Source organism: Phascolarctos cinereus, unplaced genomic scaffold (assembly GCF_003287225.1).
Source record: "Phascolarctos cinereus isolate Bilbo 61053 unplaced genomic scaffold, phaCin_HiC Scaffold_2;HRSCAF=192, whole genome shotgun sequence".
In the NCBI taxonomy this organism is placed as follows: Eukaryota; Metazoa; Chordata; class Mammalia; order Diprotodontia; family Phascolarctidae; genus Phascolarctos; species Phascolarctos cinereus.
In genome coordinates, this window is record NW_027555625.1 from 361,342,968 (window position 1) to 361,365,507 (window position 22,540).

Sequence of the window (22,540 nt, forward strand, 5' to 3'; positions counted from 1 at the left end):
TCAAACTCCATAACGTAGAGTTCAAGGTCTTCCATAACTTAGCATTGTAGTATGACAATGGATAGAGTATTGGACCCAGAGTTCAGAAACATCCGGGTTCAACTCCTGCTTCAAACTAGCTGTGTAACTGTGGGTAAGTTATAGGAACTCTGCAGACCTTAGTTTCCTTAGTTATAGAAAAGGGGGTTTCTCTTTCAGTTCTAAATCTATGATCTCACCTCTGTAGTCTTACTTTGCATAACTTTCCCACATATATAAAGGCCTGAGAATTGAAACCAATCTCCAACCTCATGAAATCCAACAAGTGTTCATAATACCCTGAAGCACAGCATATGATCCATGTGAATGGAAGATTTCCAACAATCTGTGTATGAAAACTGACATTATGAAGGTGATGGATAACTTCAGAATTTAATCAACTGTAATTTATACACTACCATCTTAAGAACTAAAGGATTTCAGTAATTACTAGGAAGGCCTGAATACGTTTAGTTTCCTTCAAGCCATCTAGAGAATGAGAAAGTCACTTTTAGTTTCCCGGATCATGAATAATTTATTTGTATGAACAGACAGAGAGTAAAGATACACACAAACTAATTCCTTTTTGATGCATATGTTTATTGGTGACCTGCACTTTCAATATAGCAGGCCAGAGATGTAATAATAAAAAATGCTTCCAAATGTATGTATTCTTTGTGTGTTTCATCAACCACTCTAAAAAACCAGTGCTGGAGAGATCAAAGAATTCAACACATTTACTTGTCTGGAACAAGCAAAAATTTTAATATTATCTTTTAAGAGTCTGCTAATTACTCTTCTATTTTAAAATCTTAGATACATTCCCCAATGTAAACAATAAATTTCAATCTGTGTCACACAATCAAAATTGATAAGGCCTTCTTGACAATTTATGCCAACTCCATTATTACATCATTACAAACCACAATCTTTTTTCATACTATAAATATCCACCCATGCACAAAAGACAGGGACCAGAAGTTGCACATTAATATTTCATGTAGCCTTTCAAGACTTCCATTTTCCTCTATAGCTTTATGATACACTTAAAAAGAGATCTTTTTCACTTGATCTACTTGGTCTTAAAATACAAATATACAATATCCGTAAGCATAAAAAAGTAGAGCCTAGCCTTAGCCATTTATCATGAATTGCTAAAGTCCTATGCAAGTACAATGCCATTTCATGCCAACTGATACACAGATTATGGTGGTTACATGTCTCAACCATTAATGGGCGGTGGTTGGTTACACAGAACATATGATTTATATGCATGTTAAAAGGTTGGCTTTAGTTTGGTTAGGCAGTACAATTTATAGGAATCAGTTATATACTTGCATACCCTGCTGATATATTTAAATTAATTTGGAATAGAATTTGCTTAACAAAAAAGAGAAACGATCCCATCATCTCTTCCTGTTCTCCCAATCCAGGAGACTTTAATGCCATACCTTAAAGAACGCAACCAAATAAAAGTAAATAAAGGCATAGCACAACTAATGTCACCCCAAGGTCAATGTTTCATAATTATGTCCATTAGTACATTATAACAAAACCCCACCATAATGTCACAATACTATTGCAACATGGCACCTCTGCCTCATTGTGGATTATTTCCATGCAACCCATTCCCTGTGTAACGTTTTGCCTAGTGTCCTGTTTTGGAGGAACCACTTAATTCTATTCTGTGTGGTATGCCTGCATTCAACTCTACTAGTCAGTCACTTGGTAACTTCTAAGTTGGCTTATTCTTTTCAAACAAGTTAATCAACAACAGCCACAATTCAATACCTCAGTATTACCATAAATATTTGAAACAGGCAGATCTATGTAGTGTAGATGGTGAATCAGTAAAGAACATACACATTTCTATAGATAAACTATTTTAAAAGGCATTCTGTGACCATTTTTGTAGGATATAGAAAAGTTACTAAGTATTTACCAGTTACTTTTGCTGTTATCACTGTATTGTAAACTGTGGAGTCATTTTTATATTAATGTATTGTTTTATATATCATACAACAAAAAGAAGAAATAGAAATTGTTTTCCCCAAAGTGACATATATCGACTCACTAAGCTAAGGTAACTGGCAGAGGGCACAATTTTCCTGAGGTTTGTAAGAGTTTTAAAAAACAAAACAAAACAAAACAATCACAGTGACCAAGCTCAGCCGCACACAGGGGTCTTCACTATGCAGCCCACACAGGACGTCTTTACACGGTTACCAGCGTGTGCTAGTGCTGCAGTCCATGCTACATGACTCGCCACTGCATAATGCTTGTGTCTTTTCCACCTGTGGAGATGAGATGGCTGTCTTCACATAGAAAGTCTACATTAGTTACGTGACTACTGTGTCCACCATATACATGGCTGGGAGCCTGCGAAGCAACAGGAAAATGAAACACTATTTTAAAAACATTTATAATCGGCGATGTTTCAGTTTAATTCAAACATTTATTAAGAAGTGCGCCCTGCTTTGTCTACAGAGCGCTATCTCTAGAACACAGTCATATTTGTTCTCAGAACAACTATACTGTTAATGATGAGATCATAAATTTGGAGCAGGAAGGCACCTCAGAGACCATCATACTACATTATTTTTTTGAGGCAATTGGGGTTAAGTGACTTGCCCAGGGTCACACAGCTAGTAAGTGTCAAGTGTCTGAGTCTGCATCTGAACTCAGGTCCTCCTGACTCCAGGGCTGGTGCTCTATCAACTGCGCCACCTAGCGGCACCCCCCCTTTTTTTTTTTACATTTTATGGAGAAAACTGAGGCTCACAGAGATAAAGTGATTGGCCCAAGGTCACAAGAGAGTCTGTCAGTCAATACATATTTATTAAGCACCTTTTATGTGCCAGGGACTCTGCTAAATGCTAGGGAAACAAAGACAGGCAAACATCAGTCCAGCTGTTAAAGAGCTCAGTCTAATGGGGGAGAAAAACATGAAAACAACTCTATACAAAGACATACACTAGATAAGCTGGAGCTCTGTATTCAGGGGCATTGGTAAAGGCTTCTCTGGAAGATAAGCAAAAGAGGCAGAATTCAAACTCAAGTCCTCTGACTCCAAATCCAGCACTGTTTCCACTATACTATGATATTCCATCAATCAATTATTATAAAGTATAAACTCAGAGTTGGAAGAGACCTTAGAAGTCATCTAGTCTAAAACCTATTAAATGAGATAATACTTCAAAATGCTTAACCCAGTGCCTGGTACTTAATCAGTGCTTGTTCCCTTCTCAATCTTTTCTCCATTTCCTTATTCGTAAAACAGAGATAATAACATTTGTACTCGCTTTGTAAAACAGAGATAATAACATTTGTACTCGCTATCTCACAGGGTCATAAACCTTAAATTGCTATATAAGACTAGGGCTTTCATCTCCCTTCAATTTGCAAAAATTCCAATTCCAATTCCATGTAAAGGACATTCTTAAGTGTTCCTATGTATAAGGTACTGGGCATATAAAGACATAAAAATGGAAACAACCTCAACCTAGTTTACATTTTGTAACATATACAGTGATTGTTTTTATGAGTAATAATGACAGTGATGACAACGTTAAGCACAATCTTTCTTATTCATTCTAATGCTTTGTGGTTTTTGTAGGGGCAGGATGTATGAGTTGGTTTAGCAAGCTGTAGATTTTCTACTCTGGGTCATCCTTGAGTTTAGGCAGAATCATTGCCAAATTCTTGGTTGCCTAGCCAAGACTCTAAATATGCAGAGAGATTTTACAGTAAGGGAGGGTCCAAAACCCAAATAAGAGAAAAACCCCCAAAAGTCCTAAGCCATCAATCCTTCCCTATTTGCTGGATAATTACTGAATTTCTCCTGAAGAATACTTCTAAAGATGAGATTAACGTGGTTATTAAAGCAACACCTTACCCTGAACTGTGAACAGGGATAAGAGAAGAGATGTACTTTGCCAAAGTCATCACCAGTTGATAAAAGTTTTTTCTTGTGGGACCTACAAACAGCATTGATATCTGTTCCATCTGACCCTTCTGGCCACACTCCTGAAATAAAGCAGAGTTTTGACATATTTTATATACTTACTCTTTCGTGCCATTAAAACTAACATTTCTTTAATACTACCAAAAATATAGTCATTCTGCCTCGGATCTAGGGCTTCGAAAGGCAAATGCCACCCCAACCTCTACTCCTATTTTCATCTTTCCATATTAGCCTATTTCCAACAAATCATGGAGGGACAGGCTTCTTAACATCAAACAAGAAATAAAAGCTACTTGGAACCACAGGAGTCAGGGGTCATACCATAGCCTCTTTCCTGTGACACCTTTGGGCTCACATTTGCCACACAGGGTGGAAGAAAGTTTCACATCTGCTGCTCTTTCTTTTCCCCTAAGGATTCAATTCCAAGCGACCTTTTAGGCTTTGGGTTCCCCACCCTTACTTTATGACTTAATAGCTATAGGTAAATCTTTCCAAGTGACTCAAGACTTTTTTGTTCATTTTGGTTTGGAAAGCAGATTTTAAGTCACAGAATCTTAGCACTGGAAGGGACCCTAGAGATGATATAGTTCAACCCGCTTATTTTACAGATAGAGAAACTGAAATTCAAGAAGGAAAATTATGGATCTGAGGCCACACAGCTAGTTAAGTGGCAGAATGGGAGCAGGGGAGACTCAACCCTAGGTCTCACGGTTGTGAGCTACAGTGGGAAGAGCACTGGACTTAGAAAACTGTAATACCTAGGTTAAGTCCCAGTTTTTGTTACTCAGTAGCTCTGTGTGATCACGGGCAAGTCACTTTCTCTCTATCAGTCCCAGTTTTTTCATATATAGACTGTAAACTCCTTAAGGGAAGGCACGATCTTTGTGTTTGTATCCCCACTTACTAGCACAATGTCTGCCACTTAATAAATCCCTGTTGATTAATTATATAAATTGAGGATAATAATCCCTGATCTGCTTATCTCCTAGGATTCCAGGGCAGATCAAATGAGCAAATGAAAAGTGAAAGCATTTAATAATTACAAAGTGATATATAAATGATTAATATTTTCCCTTTCTACATCACTGTAATATATTTACACAATTTTTATTATACTTGCAAGCATATCATATCAGAACGAACTAAATCTGAGTAACTGAAACAACATATTCACATTGTGCTTTTTACAATGTACATTGGACCCTCACATCATCCTTATAGGATAGACAAGGACTTTCATCTCCAATTTGCAAAGATTTCTATTCAATTCAGTAAAACAGGCATTTATAAAGCTCCTACCATATACAAGGCCCTGAGGATAAAAAGACACAAAAAAGGAAACAGTCATTCCATTCACACATTCTGCAACTTGTGCACAGGTAAGTAAATAAATATACTTTGAGGGAGGGAAGAGCACTGCTCTCTGGATTTCTGAGGAGATGGTACTCAAGCTCGTCCCTAACAGAAGGCAAGAGTTCCAAGAAGCAGAAATGAGAAAGAAGGGAAAGAGAGAGGGATAGCAAACAAGCTAATTTGGCTAGAAGATGGTGAATATGAAGGGAGATCATATGGAATAAGTTTAGAAAGGTAAGCTGGATCCAGTTTGAGGAAGGCTATACATACTTGGCTGAGAAATTTGAAATTTATTAAAAAGGAAATAGGAAGCTACTTAAAATTTTTAAGCAGTGGAGTGATATGGTCAGATTTGTGCTTTAAGAAGATTAATTTGGCAGCTCTGTGGAGGGTAGAATGGAGAGAGAAAGGATGGAAAAATACCAAATAGGAGGCTATTATAACAGTTCAGGTGAGACAGCCAGAATTAGGTTGATACCAGTAGGAACAGATAAAAAGGGTAAAGATGTGAGGTATATTATGACAGTAAAATAAAAAAAGACCTGGCAACCTGCATATTGGGGATGAGGGAGGTTGCAAATTGGGGAAACTGGAGGAATGTTGGCATTCTTGCCAATCTAGATAAGTTTAGAGGTACAGGTTTGTTTAGTATGGGTGGGAGATGAAGAGTTAGATTTTAGACGTGTATTTGCAATGTCCTGGTCTATATGGCAGGTGGTGATTTCAGGCTACAAAGATTAGGACTTGAACACTCTCTCTCTTGCTCTCCACTCCCTCCTCACCCCATCTCTATGTGTATACATGCATACATACATACATACATACATACATATAGATATATGTATATAAAATCTACAAATAACATTCATACATTGTATTTGGGAGTCATCTGCATAGAGATGATAATTGAACCCATATATCTGATGAGATAAATGAATAAATGAATAAAAAAGTATGTACCAAGTGCCTACTCCGTGCTAGGGACTGTGCTAGCTGCTAAGATTACCGTTAGAGAAGGAAGGCAACCCCTGTCCTTAAGGGGCTCACATTCTAAAGGGGGAGACAACACCATAGTGGTAGTCAGAGAAGGAAGCTATGGCATCACAAGGACTATGAATGGAAGCACACCCTTTCAAGGAATAGTGGTAATATGGGTTTGATAAACCACGTGGCTAGATAGATGTTAAAGGGGCCATCAACATGTACATTGAAGTTCCTGAACACAAGGGAAAGAGTTGGGGTGGAGAGGAAGACCATGAAAAAGAGTGACCTATAGACTGGTAAGTTACCACAGGGATCTGAACAGGATGATACAAATAGAGTGAACCTCGAAAAACAGTTCGCTGAGTGATGGTGGCAAAAGGGATAACTTAGAAAAAAGCAATAAGATCAAGGAGTACGCTTTCTTATCATCTGGCCCACTGTACTGGGGACTAAGAAAGAAAGAAGACCTACTACATTAAAGAGTGGCCAGAAATATACAGGGGTCATCTTTCTATGGATGTGAAAAGACAGAAGGCTGTGAGAAGAAGAGGTCTAGAATGAGACTTAATTTGTTAGCAACAGAACCAGGGTTTGGGAGAGCTCAAAGAACAGCAATGGTGGAAAAGAACAGGGACTCAGGAGAGGTGAGATGGATGAGTTGAGAGACAAGAAACTGGTAGCATGGGAGAGGTTTTTTTGTACTCAGAATCACAAAGATTGGGGGGAGGAGGTTGGAGGAAGAACCAGCTTACTAAGGCCATCCTTCAGTGTACTATAATGAGAGAGGTCAAGGGTCAGTTTGTTGTTCTCTCTCCAATAATCAAGGAAGAAGAGGTTGAATTAGAAGAATAATTTGGTTAGGTATCTGAGTTGGGAAATATCTGATTAGATGCCCAGGAGCCTGACTAAACTTTATACTGGGTTACAGTTCCTTTGCTTCATCTCAAGATGATGCAGGATGACCAGTACTCAGAAGCTACTGGGTATCTGAGCATGTGTGTGGCTCCCAATTTGGTTTGGTGTTTGAGGCCCTGGTCCTGGCAGGGATCCTGATTGCCAGCAGCCCAATATCTGGGTAAGTGATGATTATGGAAGGCTGAGGCACTGTTGTTTTTTCTTACATGAGTTAGCAAAACTGTAGAAGAGGTAGTGCCTCCACAAGCAGCAGGCTCTTGAGTGAGGAGGTCTTCAAATCCATTCTATCACACTGCTGAGTCAGGAAATGATGAAAGGATTAAGGACTAGGGTAAGACCCTAGTTATCAGTGGTGGTCTCTACTCACCTGGGCACTTATTGGTACTGCCGGGCTGAGGTACTCCTGTTTTCAAAGATGGATTGGTGACACAAGGCATAATCCCTATGTGTGACAGTAGGTTTAGGGGTGAGGAGGCCTCCCAACCCAATTCTTGAGGGGATGGTCCTGGGACAAAAGTAAAGTGATGGTTGCCCCTGATAGGTTAACAGCAGGCCCCACTGAGAGATGGGCACGGATATGACATGCTGGGGGACAGAACTGATAGAACTTGAAGATATGAAATATAAAGAAGTGAAATAATATCCCATTTCAAGAATTTAAATCTAATGTAGCTAAGTAATCTATAGAGAGAATCATATAAGATCACCTAGTGTGTCCATCTTGATTTGGATTTACAAAATTTCAGTCATTTTTCAGGTTCTTCAAAGGAAAGAGGCTGTAGAAATCCCAGGGGAGAGATATGAAGCTAGATAAACCTGGTAGCCTGTGAATGGGATGTCCCAGTGAAGACTCCTCAGTGTAATTAAGGTTTGGGATAAGGCTCAGTGGGATGAGGGTCCTGTGAAAACTTCTTAGAAGAGTAAATATTTACCAGAAATCACCTGATTTATGGAAATTCAACCCTCCCCCCCTTATGCCATTGTTAAGTTAAAGTTTGCCAAGCCTGAAACTCCTGAAGAAGCCCCCCCTGTATTTTGTTGATGCACCTGTTGCTATATTTCGGTCATGGTGACCTGGCTATACAGTACAGTGTCTAGCTTGACTGCACATCTTTAATTGCTTCTTTGGTATTACTTCAGCAAACTAAGAAATATAGATATGTATATTGTGTTCATTGTTTTGTTTTCAGTTCCTATGGACATTGAGAATGTGAGCCAAATAGTGGCCAGTTGGTGGGAGGGGGGAATTTGCCCATTAGGGTATATAATCAGGTCCTTTGCTTCTGTCTGTGTCTCCTTTCATCAGAGTATTCTCGTGGAAGGACACCCAAATCTCGAGGTTTGATATAATAATAATAAATTAACTTTCTGTTTCTCTTTGGATACCTCTGCGTGTTTTTTTTTTAAATTTGAGTGGCATCCCACACACCTGGAATTTTCCAGGATCCCAAAGTGGTAAATTCTGACCCTAATTGTTAATTGGGGTAGAAAGGTCTACAAGTTAGTTTAGGCAAGCAAGTGGTTCAGGTTGGCTTGGAGATCAGGAAAGAGAGAGTGGAGGGAAGAAAGGTGAGGACCCAGAGAAACAGTTTGCATTAATTAAAAAAAGTTGAAAATGAGTAGACAAACATTCTTGCTTAATAAAGTTTACAAGAAACTTACCAAAGACATGGAATCCTAAAGTACAGGTGTATGTAACCCATTCTATATCTCTGGTTGTTTCCACACTTACAACTTGCTTACATGCAGAAGGGACCCCTAAAAAAGAAAAGAAAAGAATTGATGGCCTAAGTTTTAAATAGAAGAGATGAGCTGAAACATTAGAATGGACTTGATTCATTTCTTGCTTTGGTGACCTCAGGTGTGAATTTCCACCTGTACTACTCAGAAAGGGGCTTCACAACCTCGAGCAATCAGTCCTATGTGGTACCAATACTCCCAATTAAAAATCATCCCTAAAGCCTAACCTAAATCACTCATAGTTAAGTGTAAGACCATTTCTTGTTTGGTTCTCACCTCTCTTTCTGTGCCCTCTCCTATCCTCTGGCCTCCTCATTCCTACACCACTTAGAGTTTACAATTTTCTCACTGTCCTCTGCCTGCCCAAGGCTTTCCTCTCCCCCTACCTAGTTCCATCTTCTCCTAAAGTAGTGTAATGTCCTGAAAAGAATACTGGGCTTGGAGTCAGAAGACCTGCTTTCAAATCCTGTTTCTAATATTTACTCTAACCACATGATTCTGAGCCTCAGTTTTCTTATCTAGAAAAAAGAAAACAATATCTGCTCTGCTTACCTGATTGGGGGGAGTCTTATGGAGAATGTTATGTAAATGTAAACTATTATTGGGGATCTTCTCAACATCTCCATTCTCAGCACATTTAAATTTGGTGTTAGAAAAGCAGAACACTAACAATTAACATTAAGATAATAATAACTGTTAGATACTTCTCATAATTCTCTCAGTCTTGCTTACCCACATGAATTTCTTATTGACTGAATTTTAATCAGTGCTGGGGAGACATTTGAGGGACAAAGACTTTCTCTTAAACAACACAATTTATTTCTTCTTGTAATGAGTCACATTTATATAGCACATCAAAATTTGTAAAGTGATTTCCCTATAACGAACTCTGTGAGGGAAGCAGTGTAGGTATTATTTCCCCCATCTTATAGATGAAGAAATTGAGGCTCAGGAGGTGAGGTGCCTTGAGTAAGGTAACAGAGTTGATAAGTATTAGAATTGGTATTTAAACCAAAGTTTCTTGACTCTAGGCCTGGTACTTTTTCTACTATATCACACTGCTTCTAGAAGCCAGCCCACAGAAGCAAGAGGAAAGAAGAAAGCTGTGGCCCTCAGTCAGTTTCTCACATGCTATATAACTAATGCCCTTTCTCGCTGGAAAGAAGAATTCATTCCTGCTCTTCAACCTCCCTTCATCCCAGCTTTCTCCTTGTAGCCTATGGCCAAGGCTGCCAATTTTCATTTCCTAGGCACCCTGTTTGAATCCAAGTGTGACTTGTGAACCTTGCTCTTTCCTGGCTTTCAAAATCTGGGGGCAGGTATCCTTGATAGCCAGTACCTCTTGTATGTAGTCCATGAGTCCTAGAAGCAGGGAAAAATTTGGGTCCCTCTAGTTTATGGAACTTTAGTGGGACTTAGAAGTAGCTTCTCCATTCATCTAGTTTGTCTCTTCTTTCCCCCTAGCTAATTCTAGAAATGACTGATTCAGTTCTACAAAAGTGGTGATCATAGTCATTCACAGGAACCACTCACCATTTGTGCATAATTATCATACAGGACAATAAAGATTATGTATAACATTAAATATGTGACATATTAGCTCTGTTGAAATTTGATTTGATCACAACATTCAACATTAACCAACACTTCATGAGTGTTTGATCTTTGTAGTACGTTGCTTATGCTAACATCATTGTCTACTCACAACTAAAATCGATTAGAGAGAACATTGCAGAAGACTTATCAAACAAGGCCTCATACTTTTGTGATTTCATTGGTGTATGTTAACTGCTAGTAAGGAGATTCCCTCAACCAAAGCAGATCAACAACTGCTTTGTAATTTATAATCTTAGAGAATTGCCTGGGGCACTCAGAAGTTACATGACTTGCTCAGGATCACACAGAAAGTACATGTTAGTTAGACAGGACTCCCAGGGCTTTCTGAGCCAAAAGCTGACCCTCTACTATCCCACTCTGCCATAGTGGGAGCTGTCCTCAGAAAGAATGAACATTTAATGTCATACTTGAACAGTTTTGTTCTCTTTCTTGCCCAAATGTAATGCTTTAATTTACTAATGACAAATCTATCAAACTCCTATCATATAAGAGTTAGAAGAGACCCTAAAACATAGAACCTTGGAATATTAGCGCTAAACCCCTAGAATCAAAGACCATAGAATGTCACTGCCAGAAGGCATTTTTGTCATGAAAGAATCATAAGACATCAGAGCTGGAAAGAACTTCAGAGGTAACCTTGTCCAACTACATCATTTTGCAGATCAGGAAATTGAGGTCATGAGAGGGAGGATGATCTGCTTGCCCCATGTCACATAACAAAGTAATGTGTTTCTATCTTTGTTAAATAACCTGGAGTGAAATACATATATCATCTCTACCCCAAAAGAATTTATTTTACTCACAATAAAGAATTTCATAGTCCCCTGAGTTAGACACAAGATACTGAGAATTAACAGACCAGTCCAAGTGAGTAATAAAGCTGGAATGACCCTAGAAAAAGAAGTGAATCTTATTAGTTTCACTGCCATTATATATTTTTAATTCAAAGTAGTTAGACTATGGAAATAATTCATTTTTATTTATCACAAACTAAAGAAGGTACTTACTGAGCATTTGCCAATTCGACTATATTTTCTCCCATTGTCATAAACACCGTATATATAGATGCAGTTGTCATGTGAACCTATTGCCAAGAAATTTCCATCTATAAAGAAAAGTGCATTATAATTACATTTCAAGTATAAAACCATAAATTTATAAAGGCCACTATTTCAGTTTCCTTAGCAGATTTAAAGAAAATCCCCTGAAGACAATTATTTCTTCTCTTATGGATAATTACCAGATTCTTTCAAAGTATAAATTATTTCTGGGGAATAACTTACCTTTGGCACATTATCCACTTAGTCATCCTTGGTAAAGAGGGACAGAAGAGTCAGAGCTTAAAAAACTCACCCTGATTATCTTGACCTTTCATTTTAGTCTCAAATGTTAGCTACTTCTGGACACTTATGGTGGAGTAAAAAGAGCAGTGAATCTGGAATCAGAAGATCTGGGTTCAAATTCTAGCTTCAGCAGTTAGTTTACCTCTCTGGGATTTAGTTTACCCATCTTAGGCCTCTGACACTTATTAGCTGTATGACCTTGGGCAAATCCCTTAACTTCTCTAAGCCTCAGTTTTTTCATCTGAAAAATCAGGGGGTTGGATTAGGTAGCTTTTGAGGTCTCTTCTAATTTTTTAATTTCTAAATCTAATTTTATGACCCATGATCATAGATTTATAAAAACCTAGAAGTAACCTCAGAGAACAAGTGCAACCAACTTATTAGGGATATGAGGAAACTGAGGCTTCAGAAAATAGAATTAGTTTTTGGCAATGTCTGGACTAGAAACCAGGCACCCTGACTTCTAGACTGGGTTATTTCTAGTTCATTCCTTTAGATTTAGATCTTCAGAATATAAATAATTGTTAGTCAAATGCCAATGATATTTCAGTTAATGGTGTCTTGATGGTCTGAAATAAGAGAATTTTCAGTACACTTCTAGAAAGTAACTTATACATGGAATTCACTGCATATGTGGTAACTGGATAATGCTCTTTTAGAGTTCTCTCTCTTATACTATGGCTAAATGTATACTAGTCACTAAGGAAGACATTGTTATTAACTCATGTTTTGATAGCATTTGAAAGGTCTACAAAGGACTTTCCTCACAACAACCTTGTCAGATAGAGAGCTCAAGTATCCTTACTCCTGAGCTACAGATGAAAGTACAAAAGTTCAGGGAAATTAAGCCACTCATCCACAGTCACACAGCTAGCGCAGGTCACAGTCAGGGTTCAAATATAGGCCTACTGACTTCAAGTCCTGAGTCTTCTTCATGGTATCAGGTTGCATTTCACACTAAAAGAGACACAAAGTGACTCAAGACCCCTGAAATTGAAACACCTGAAAAGCAATTGAGCTGGAAAAGCTTAGAATCATAGAGGATGGAATGTTGGAGCTCAGCGGACCCTTAGATCACACAGTTCTACTCTCAGTTTACAGAGGAAGAAATGGAAGCCAGATCCCTGGGGGAAATTGCTTAGCCTCCCTTGTTCTGTTGTCCAGCCCTTGCTCTGGTACTGTGGCCAGTGCAGATTATTTTGGACAGGCAAGGTTTTTAGGGGATTTCATTTTTTGACAACTATGGTCATGCATGTACTTTTACTAACTCAGCACCTGACTTTGAGGCAGGAAGATTTGAATTCAAATCCAGCCTTAAACACTGTGTGTCTAAGTTGTGTGACCTTGTAAAAATTATTTAACCTGTCTGCCTCAGTTTCCTCAAGAGTAAAGTGAGGATAATAATAGCACCTACCTCCTAGGGTTGTTGTGAGGAGCAATTAAGATAATATTTGTAAATTCAGTAGGTGGCCTGATAAATACTTATTCTGTTTTCTTCTTTGTCAGGTAAGTACTGGATTTTATGCTATACGTAAATGTTTTATTGCTCTTTTTTGTTAATTCTGTGGTTTTTAAAAATGGAGATTACTTAAAGGAAACACGAAAAAGTTGTAGCTCTTAAAGAACACACTTCAGTAACTGCCGTAGATATTGCACTGATTACTGGTGTGAGGAAGTCAGCGTTCCTAGGATCATTCAAGCCCACAACAAAACAGGAACAGTCTGGATGAAACGCAAAGGAAAGTGCAGCGGAAAACGAAACACTGTCAAGAATTGACAATACTGCAAAACAACCTAATTAATCATCAGAAAACAAAGAGCTTCTGTTGGACTTGAAAGCTGGAGGGGTTGTTAATGATTCCTTTACACGGTAGTATAGACTTCTGGAAGCTGGTATAACACTGAGTAAACAACAACAACAACAAAACAAACCCAGCTGCTAACCATTTCTTGGAAGAAAACATTTTTGTTATGGGCAAGACAATACAAAGTCTGGAGTACTTATGTTTGGGGAAGGGTAATTTTTACTGACAAAACTTACTATTCCATTCAAGGCTATACTAAAACCATTGTGAGAAGTCTGGGTGAGCCTAGGCATTTTTCTTAGACTTTGTAAACCATCCAATGAAAAAGTGTTCGTGGGATTTTTTTAATCATTTAATGGGCCTGGAAGTCTTATCCCTATTGAGGGAATAATAATGTTTCACTGTTTTGAGAACTCTCTGGATTTAACTGAAAACTTATAGATTATAATTGAAGCTAGACTTGGAAAAATGGGCTGATTATCAAAGGTACACTTAATATCCAATGTGCTAGAAGTTCCACTTCATGGAAAAAAAGTGAAAGAATGTGTCAAAAAAATTTTTAACTCAAAGCCAAATTATGTAAAATAAGTGATGGCAGAAAAAGGAGGGCTTATTATTAAAAAGTTTTTAAAGAAGTTAAAAGTTGTAAAGTTAACATTACGTCAATAATTTTAATTATTTTCCTTTGTTCAAAGTAAGTGACACCATTGTGGTCCAATACTTGATCCTTTTTTTTTTTTGCTCTTTTTTGAACCTCTCAAAGGTGCTTGTATCTCTTTTGCTATGCAACCCTCAATTGTTTTTAGAAGTCTAGCATGCATTTTATAAACATGATTGTTTTGAATCACCATTACCACCACCACTAAAGTTCCTGTATGTATATCACTGAATATAAATCAGCCACATAGTGCCACTGTTAAATAAGTAAGAATACACTAGCTGAAAAAAATAGCAACCAATAACTGGAATACTACTCATGATATTACAGGAACTAACTGGTTATTATCCTGAACCACATCAATCATTCTGCTAGATACATAGATAGCCTCTTTTCACTAGCCTTTCCAGGTAACAACTCTTATGGGAATTCCAGACACCTAGATGAACTATATTGTCTTTCTACCTCAAACCCCAACCTCCATATCAATTAATGAATAACTAAGTTTCAAGGCTGGAGGTAGGAAACTGGAAGCGAAAACCTCTGTGATCACTTTTCAACTTCCCAATGATCCCCAGTTTGAAAAATACTAGTCTACAGAAGCATAAGCTACAAGTTATTCTTCCATTTACCTTTGCTTTAGGATCAGAAAATGAATGGCCTCTTTTGAGAGGGAGGGATCCAAGCAAAATAGTGCTGGTCCATTAGCACAGTGTGCCAAAAAGAGCACTTGATTTGGAGTCAGATGACTTGGATCCCAATCCTCATTTTACTTCTTATCATCTGTGTGATTATGAATAATTTCCCCTCTTAGGGCTTCAGTTCCCTCCTTCATTAGATGAACTCTGAAATCTCTTCCAGAAATTCTTGTTGCACTATCCTTATCCTACGCAGAGTCTAGCCAAGTGCTAAACGAACATCAGGGCTAATCTTGACCTTTCTGACCCGGCGCTTTTGGATTACAACCCTACTCTTATTTCTGCTGCAAATTCATACTGGAGCATTTGATGAAGGACTAGACACGGACCTTCTTTCTCTCTTAAACTTTCTTTTTCTCCATATTTCACTATTCATCTCTCTTGTGGACTACAGAATTTCTAAGCACAGTTCTGGTTAAAATGGGTCAATATTCTGTCCAACATGAAACTCAAGGAATTAGGGCTTATACAGCCAATGGAGGAGTAGTTTAATGGACAGTTGATTTGGAACAGAAGGATAAAACTTACAATAGCTCTACAGAAAAATGTGCCACCAACACTGTCACTATGTTTTGAATGGAGTCTTAAATCTACCAAAATGCAGTATGGTTTGTCTTTCTATCTGACATAACATACCCAGGGTGGACAGAGGAAAATCATGGTGTAGTGGAAAGAGCACTGATCTTAGAGACAGAAAAAACTAGGTTCCAGTCCCATCATTGATGAAGATTTACTTAACCTCTCTGGTTTCAGGTTTTACATCTTAAATACAGGAATGCTCGAAAATGTTTAGGGACTCTCAGTTTTCTCTAGGATATAATACACATTCACTTCTTGGAATTTTCTCTACACTACCTCATGACTTTACTGACTTGTGAGTTTAATCACTATGTCTGTGCTGCTGACCATCAGACCTACAAATCTTGCCCTAGCCTCACATCTGAGCTTCAGTCATACATCACCATCAATCTATTCCAGTTCTTCTTAAGCTGTGGGTTACAAAAGGTTTCTGAATGTGCAGTGATCACAAATTAATGAAAAACCAAATGTATAATGAATCCAAGGTGTTTCTGGCAGTGCTAGCCTGTGCTGCATCATACAGCTTCACTGTAGCCTGGTTCTGATCACACAGCATGTGCACTTTGCACCGTGTATGCCATCTTGCCACACAACACCAACGAATGCCGCCGAAACATGAAAAGGGCTCACAAGTGGAAAAAGCCTAAGAAGCCCTGTATTAGACTACTGGATATCCCCTAGGCACCTCAAACTCAACACATTCAAAACAGAACTTATCTTTTCCCCCAAACCCAAGCCTCTTCTGAACATTCCTATTTCTGATGAGGTATTCCTACTCTTCTAGGCACCCAAATTTGCAATCATGGTGTCACCCTTAACTTCTGACTCCCTCATCCTCATGTCTAATCAGTTGCCAAATCTGGTAACTGCTGCCTCCACAACATCTCTTGCACTACTCCCTACTTTCCACTCACATAGCCGCCACCCTATTTCAGGGTCTCATCGCCTCTCATCTGAACTATTGACAGTCTCCAAATTGGTCTCCCTGCCTCAAGTCTTTTTCCACTTTAAGGCATCCTCCACACTGCTACCAAATTGATTTTCTATGACTATGTCACTCACCTACTCAAACTCCAGTGGCTCCCTATTGGCTGCTGTCCTTTGTTCTTGAAAAGGACCAAAATGATGACATCACTATGCTAGAGTCAAGTTACAGTGTGTCCAACTGTGGCTGATCAGACCAATACAAGCTTGGAATGTTCTAGCACAGGTCGGGCACAAATAGTCCATGTGAAGATTTGGGGTGGATTCCCTAAATTTGTGCATCTCACATTTCTCTCGAGCTATTTCAATTCTGCTTTGCTCATAGAGCACAGCACCTTCTCTGATGTGGGCACGTTATGCTGAGTGGTCCTGTGCCAGTGTTTCCCATGTCACACAATCAATTCCCAAGTTCTTAACAGACCTTGAGAGTGACCTTGTATCACTTCTTCTGACCACGTGAATGCTTTCCCTTTGTGTACATGTTGCATTTGAACAAGGAGGCCAGCCCATCAGAGTTGTATTCTCTGCAGTAGAGCTGAAATGCTTGGCAGTTAAGTTCAAGAAAGGTCCTCAGTATCTGGTAGCTTATCCTGCCAGGTGATCTTCAGAATCTTCCTAAGACAATTCAAATGGAAATGATTCCGTTTCCTGGAATGGCACTGGTACGCCTCCCAGGTTTCACAGGCATACAACAATGAGGTCAGCACAACGGCTCTGTAGCCCTTCAATCTGTTGGTCAGTCTAACGCCTCTTCTCTCCCACACTTTCCTTTGGAGCCTCCCAAACACTGAGCTAGCTCTGGAAATGCATGTGTCAACATCACTACCAATGTGCACATCTTGTTTGCATAAAATTTTTCCTTTGACCTCACCAGGGCTCGTCCAGGTGGGAGCACAGGCGCTGATGATGGTGGCATGATGTTTTCCTACAAGTGGCAATCACACTACCACGAGCCTGTCGTTCACTCTTTTTGGTGGCATACGAGCTTGTTGACTAGATTAATTTTGATTGCAAAACTACACAGTGATCCCCTTCATTGTGGCCACTCCAGAAAAAACGTGTATCCAGCCAATTTTACTAAGCTGGCCTTCATTTGCCAGCCTTGTTTCACTCAGGGCTGCTATTTGGATGTGATACCTATTGATTCTCTTCCAACAAGAGCTGTTCGTCTTTCAGGTCTACTGGATTTTGTATTGTCTCTAAATATGTGCACATTCCATGTGCCGATGGTGAGTGGAATTGTCTTTGCAGATGTTTTTGTACATTTTTTTTGTGTTTCAACCGCAGAGTGGGATTCCCTGCCTGCTGCGGTAATCAGGCCCGAGCTGGGTAAGTAGACAATTTTTAGGGCACCTTTTCTAGCCCTTTCCTCACACCAGGAAGTGAGCAGTGCAATCCTTAAAAGGCTGCTCAGACACCCAGGGGACTGCCGAATCCCACTGCTGCTTCTAGTGAGAAAACGACCCTTTGGCCTGGGCCGCCTGTGTGCAGGGTTGTGACTACAGCTCCCAGTGCACCCGCACCTGTTGCTTCGTCACTTGCCTGTTGCCATACGACTTTGAGATAGATAAAATGGTATGAGTGATGTCTTTTGATTCATGTGTAAATTGGATTGAGGTGAGGCAGAGTTGCACAAAGTTGTCAGCCTCACTCTCTCCTTCAGAGTCATTGCAGTCCAGTGACAGGACAGAATCAAGATGATTGTTAATGGCTCAAGGTGCAGTGGATGACCTTGGCATGTTCGATGTCTAACCCAGCTCTAAGCGCTCCACAGCGCCTGCTTCAGCTGCCTTCATGACCATTGGAATGGGCATACAAGAAATCTCAAATGGTCTGTGGCTATGTCTCAGTCATGGCCAAAGTAAGAAAGAGGATCAACCAAAACAATTCTTTAAACTGGTGGAAAAATGTCTATGTCTTTTTTTTTTAATTGAATTTTATTTTAGGCTCAAACAACAGAACACAAATACAGAATAGAGAAAAGAAAAAAAAACATATCATAAGCTTAAATATTGGAACTTAATTACTAAATAAGAAAAGGAAAAAAAATCATGTCATGTGCATAGCAGAACATAAGAGAGGATTCAAAACATGTAATGATAAATTTTCATTTCAAGAAAGCCTGTATGATAAATACTACATATTGTGTCAAAAGCTGTCCATCTTTTCTTTGCTTCCTTGTAAGTTTTCTTTTATTCTCTGCTGTGTAGTTTTTTCTTTTACTTTGTTCTCCCTCTCCCTGAAATTGAGTGTGGACATATTTCTCTACAGCTATAGATATATACATATATATATAGATAGATAGATATAGATATATATGTATATCACATATATACTTACATGTATAGACATATACTTTCCCAAATAAATTCTACTCCTGATCTTTGTTTTTATGTCTGTGCATATCTCTTGTTTTCTATCCCTCCTGACTCCTCTACTTTACTTCTACCTACTACCTTGATCTTCTATTACTTACCCTAACCCCCTCCAAGGATCCTTCCCCTATCCTTCCATTTCCATAAATCTAAACACCCTTCTATAGCCCCCTATAATCTATTCCCTCCTCCTCCCCTCTAGAGATCCCTCTCTTGCCCTCTCTACTCCATCTCCTCATTTTATTTTTTCTTTCTAAATTTAGAAGACTTTTATACTCTTCTAAATATATGTATATATGTGTATATATATACATATACATATTTATATATATAAATAAATATAAATATATAGTTCCCTCTTAAACCCATTCCTGATGAAAGTAGGTTACTAGAACTACCAGCCCTCCTCCCCCATCTAATTTCCCCTATATCAATTCTTCCTCTTGCACCTCATTTGTATAAAAGAATTACTCTTTTTAGCTGTTCCTAAATGGTTTTACTTTTTAAAGTCATATCATACTCATGTCTACCCCAATCCTTCTTATGAGCTACCCAATTATTAATAAGAATCCTAGATGTACGTTCTGCACTTTACATATATAAAAAGTAAACAGTCTAGAGGCAGCTAGGTGGTGCAGTGGATAGAGCTCCAGTCTTGGAGTCAGGAGGACCTGAGTTCAAATCTGGCCTCAGACACACGACACTTACTAGCTGTGTAACCCTGGGCAAATCACTTAACCCCTACTGCCTCACCAAAAAAGACAACAACAACAAAAAAGTAAACAGTCTGTCTTTATTGAATCCCTTGTAATCAGTCTTTGGTATGTGCCTTATGTTTACCTTGGCTCTTATATGTCAAATCGTCTATTAAGTTCAGGTTCTTTTTTAATAAAATTTTGAGAGTCTGACAATGATCAAATGTCCATTTTTTTTTTCATTCAAGATTATGCTTAATTTTGCTGGGTATGATATTTTCGGTCAGAGTCCCAGATCTTTTGTTCTTCGATAAATAGTATTCTAAGACATGCAGTCCTTTAATATTTCTGCTGCTAAGTCTTGTGTCATTCTAATTATGGCACCATCATATTTACATTAGTTTTTTTCTTGTTGCTTTTAATATTTAATCCTTGAGCTGGAGGTAAAAATGTCTATGTCTTTGGACAAACTAAGGATGTTGGGACAAATATTTGGTTTTCATTATTTTACTGGGTTTCTCCATCTAAATGGCAAATCCTGACATGCCTCATCAACCTGCGGAATTAATAACCAAAGCACAACTTGCAGGATAGCTGTAACACCTTTGATTTAAGGAACTTTGATTTAAGGAAAAAGAAGACACAGAAATGGGGGAAATATGAAATGAAAAGCCTACAGCAGAACAAAAAAAAAAACTTCCATCAGAACTATGCTTTGCCACTTAAAAAGTTGTAGGTTAGTCCTCAGTTCAACTTAACACAATATTGAATTTGTACTTAGTACGTTTAACACACTGTACTAGGTTCTGGGAATACAAAGTCAAAATGAAACATTATAGAACTCAAAGAATCCATATGCTATATTCTATAGTGGCCAACTCAATGTTCTTTTGAGTTGTTGGTCCTGAATCTTGATGGAGTCAGAATCTATTTATTTACTAATACCAATTTCCTATTTAAAGTACAATAAACTTCCTAGATAATACATAAGCCCTAATATCCTAATAATAGTCCCTAGCACTGATAGAGCACTTCGGTTTGTGAAACAATTTCCTTATCTCACATGATCCTGAAAACAATTCTACTAGAGAGGTGCTACCTTTATTTCCATTTTATAGATGAGAAAACTGAAGCTGAGAGCACTTCAGATTGTTGGCCCTGAAGCTCTAGACTGTTATATCACTTTAGAATTTCTTAGCAATTATGTTGAGATTTTTTAGATTATAGGTCTGGCCAGTACACGATATGTACCAAAAAAAAAAAAAGGTTGAGATTCCATAGCCAGAATATGATTATAGACTTCACAGTTGATCGTTTATTTGGGAATCTTTATTTCCTTTTTGTAAATTCAGCCAATGTTTTTGTTTGGAAAATCTCATCTGTTCCTGAAACATCCTTCCACAGAACAACATCCTTGTGGTTATAATAAAAGCAATTCAAAACCATAGGGCAACTGCCTGATAGGTGGCAAACTGTTAGATTTGGAGTCAGGAGGATCTGAGTTCAACTCCTGTCTCAGACTAGCTGTATGATCTTGGGCAAGTGGCTCCCTATTATCTCTAGGATCAAATATAAATGCTTTTGTCTTACATTTAAAGCCCTTTATGGACTTACTCCACTCTAGCTTTCCAGCCTTATTACACATTGCACTTCTCATACCCTGAAAGTCAAAAGCAAAACAGTTTACTGTTCCTCACACTATAGTTATTCTCAGACCCACTCCATGCCTTTGCACTGGAGGTCCCCACACCTGACATACACTTCTTCCTCATGTCCACTTCTTAGAATCCCTAGCTCTATTTTGGTCAGCTCAAGTGCCATATTCTACATGTAACCTTCTTGAATTCCTCTTCTTTCCCACCCCACCCCCTCAGCTTCAATCTCTCCCAAAATGATCTTGTATCTATTTTACATTGACCTCTATAAGCAGATGTTTAAAAAGCTTCTCAAGGGATACGATTGTTTTACTTTTTTTTTAAATGCCCAGAGCCTTGTATAGTGTCTGACACATCACAGCTGCATAACAAATACTTATTGATTGATACAGTAAAAGGCATTAAGAAGTGACTGGATAGTGCATATATTGTACATATTGTTTCTCATTTGCTGAGTGAGGATATTGTGGAACATTACAGGGGAGTCTGTGAAGGAATAGCATTTCATCTATGTATCTATCAAAATATTATATTTATACACTTGCAACATCCCTCACCAAACATGAATTTCTGGCTTCTAGGAAAAGGTTATTGGGTTTGCTGATTAAAAAAAAGTTTACAATGAGTGATCTACCACTATAAGTAGTAAATAATAAATAAGAATATTCTAGTGAAAAAATTATAGAGAAGGAGCCATAAGGCACTGTAGTATAGAAGAAAAGGGCACTGAGTTTTAAATTAGAGGATCTGGATTAAAATATTGGCTCTCCTGCTTAACTAGCTGTGTAACTTTAGAGAAGTCACCTATTTTCTTTGGCTTCTGTTTCCCCAATCTGTAAAATGATGGGATTGTCCTTAGTGATCTCTGAGCTTCCTTCCAATTTAGAAGAGTGAAGAGCTTCTCAAAGAATCTAAAGGTTCAAAATAACCAAGAAAAAGATGACAGGAAAATCTAAACTGAGGTTGGAAATGAATTAACAAGTCATAGTAGAACTATGCTATGAAATGGGCCATTGATAACATTTAAACTAGCTGAACTCTTCTCCAATGTGATGGAGAAAAGACAACCAAGTAGCTGGTATTAAATTATTTAGGTTTAGCTGAACAGATGTAACTTCTGGATCACTAATTTCTTGAGGGCACTAAATTAAAAAAAA

The 22,540-nt window shown here is 38.3% G+C and overlaps 1 protein-coding gene across 1 annotated transcript in view; it reads right to left on the bottom strand.

The window, feature by feature from the left end:
* Positions 1-543: 543 nt before the first annotated feature.
* Positions 544-22,540, bottom strand: part of EML1 (EMAP like 1) — a 218,804-nt gene continuing 196,807 nt past the window's right edge. Inside the window, 5 exon segments of the mRNA XM_078150420.1 lie at positions 544-2,397; positions 3,914-4,044; positions 8,897-8,992; positions 11,395-11,482; positions 11,599-11,696. Coding sequence (XP_078006546.1) covers positions 2,272-2,397; positions 3,914-4,044; positions 8,897-8,992; positions 11,395-11,482; positions 11,599-11,696 — 539 coding nt within the window. The 3' untranslated portion in view covers positions 544-2,271.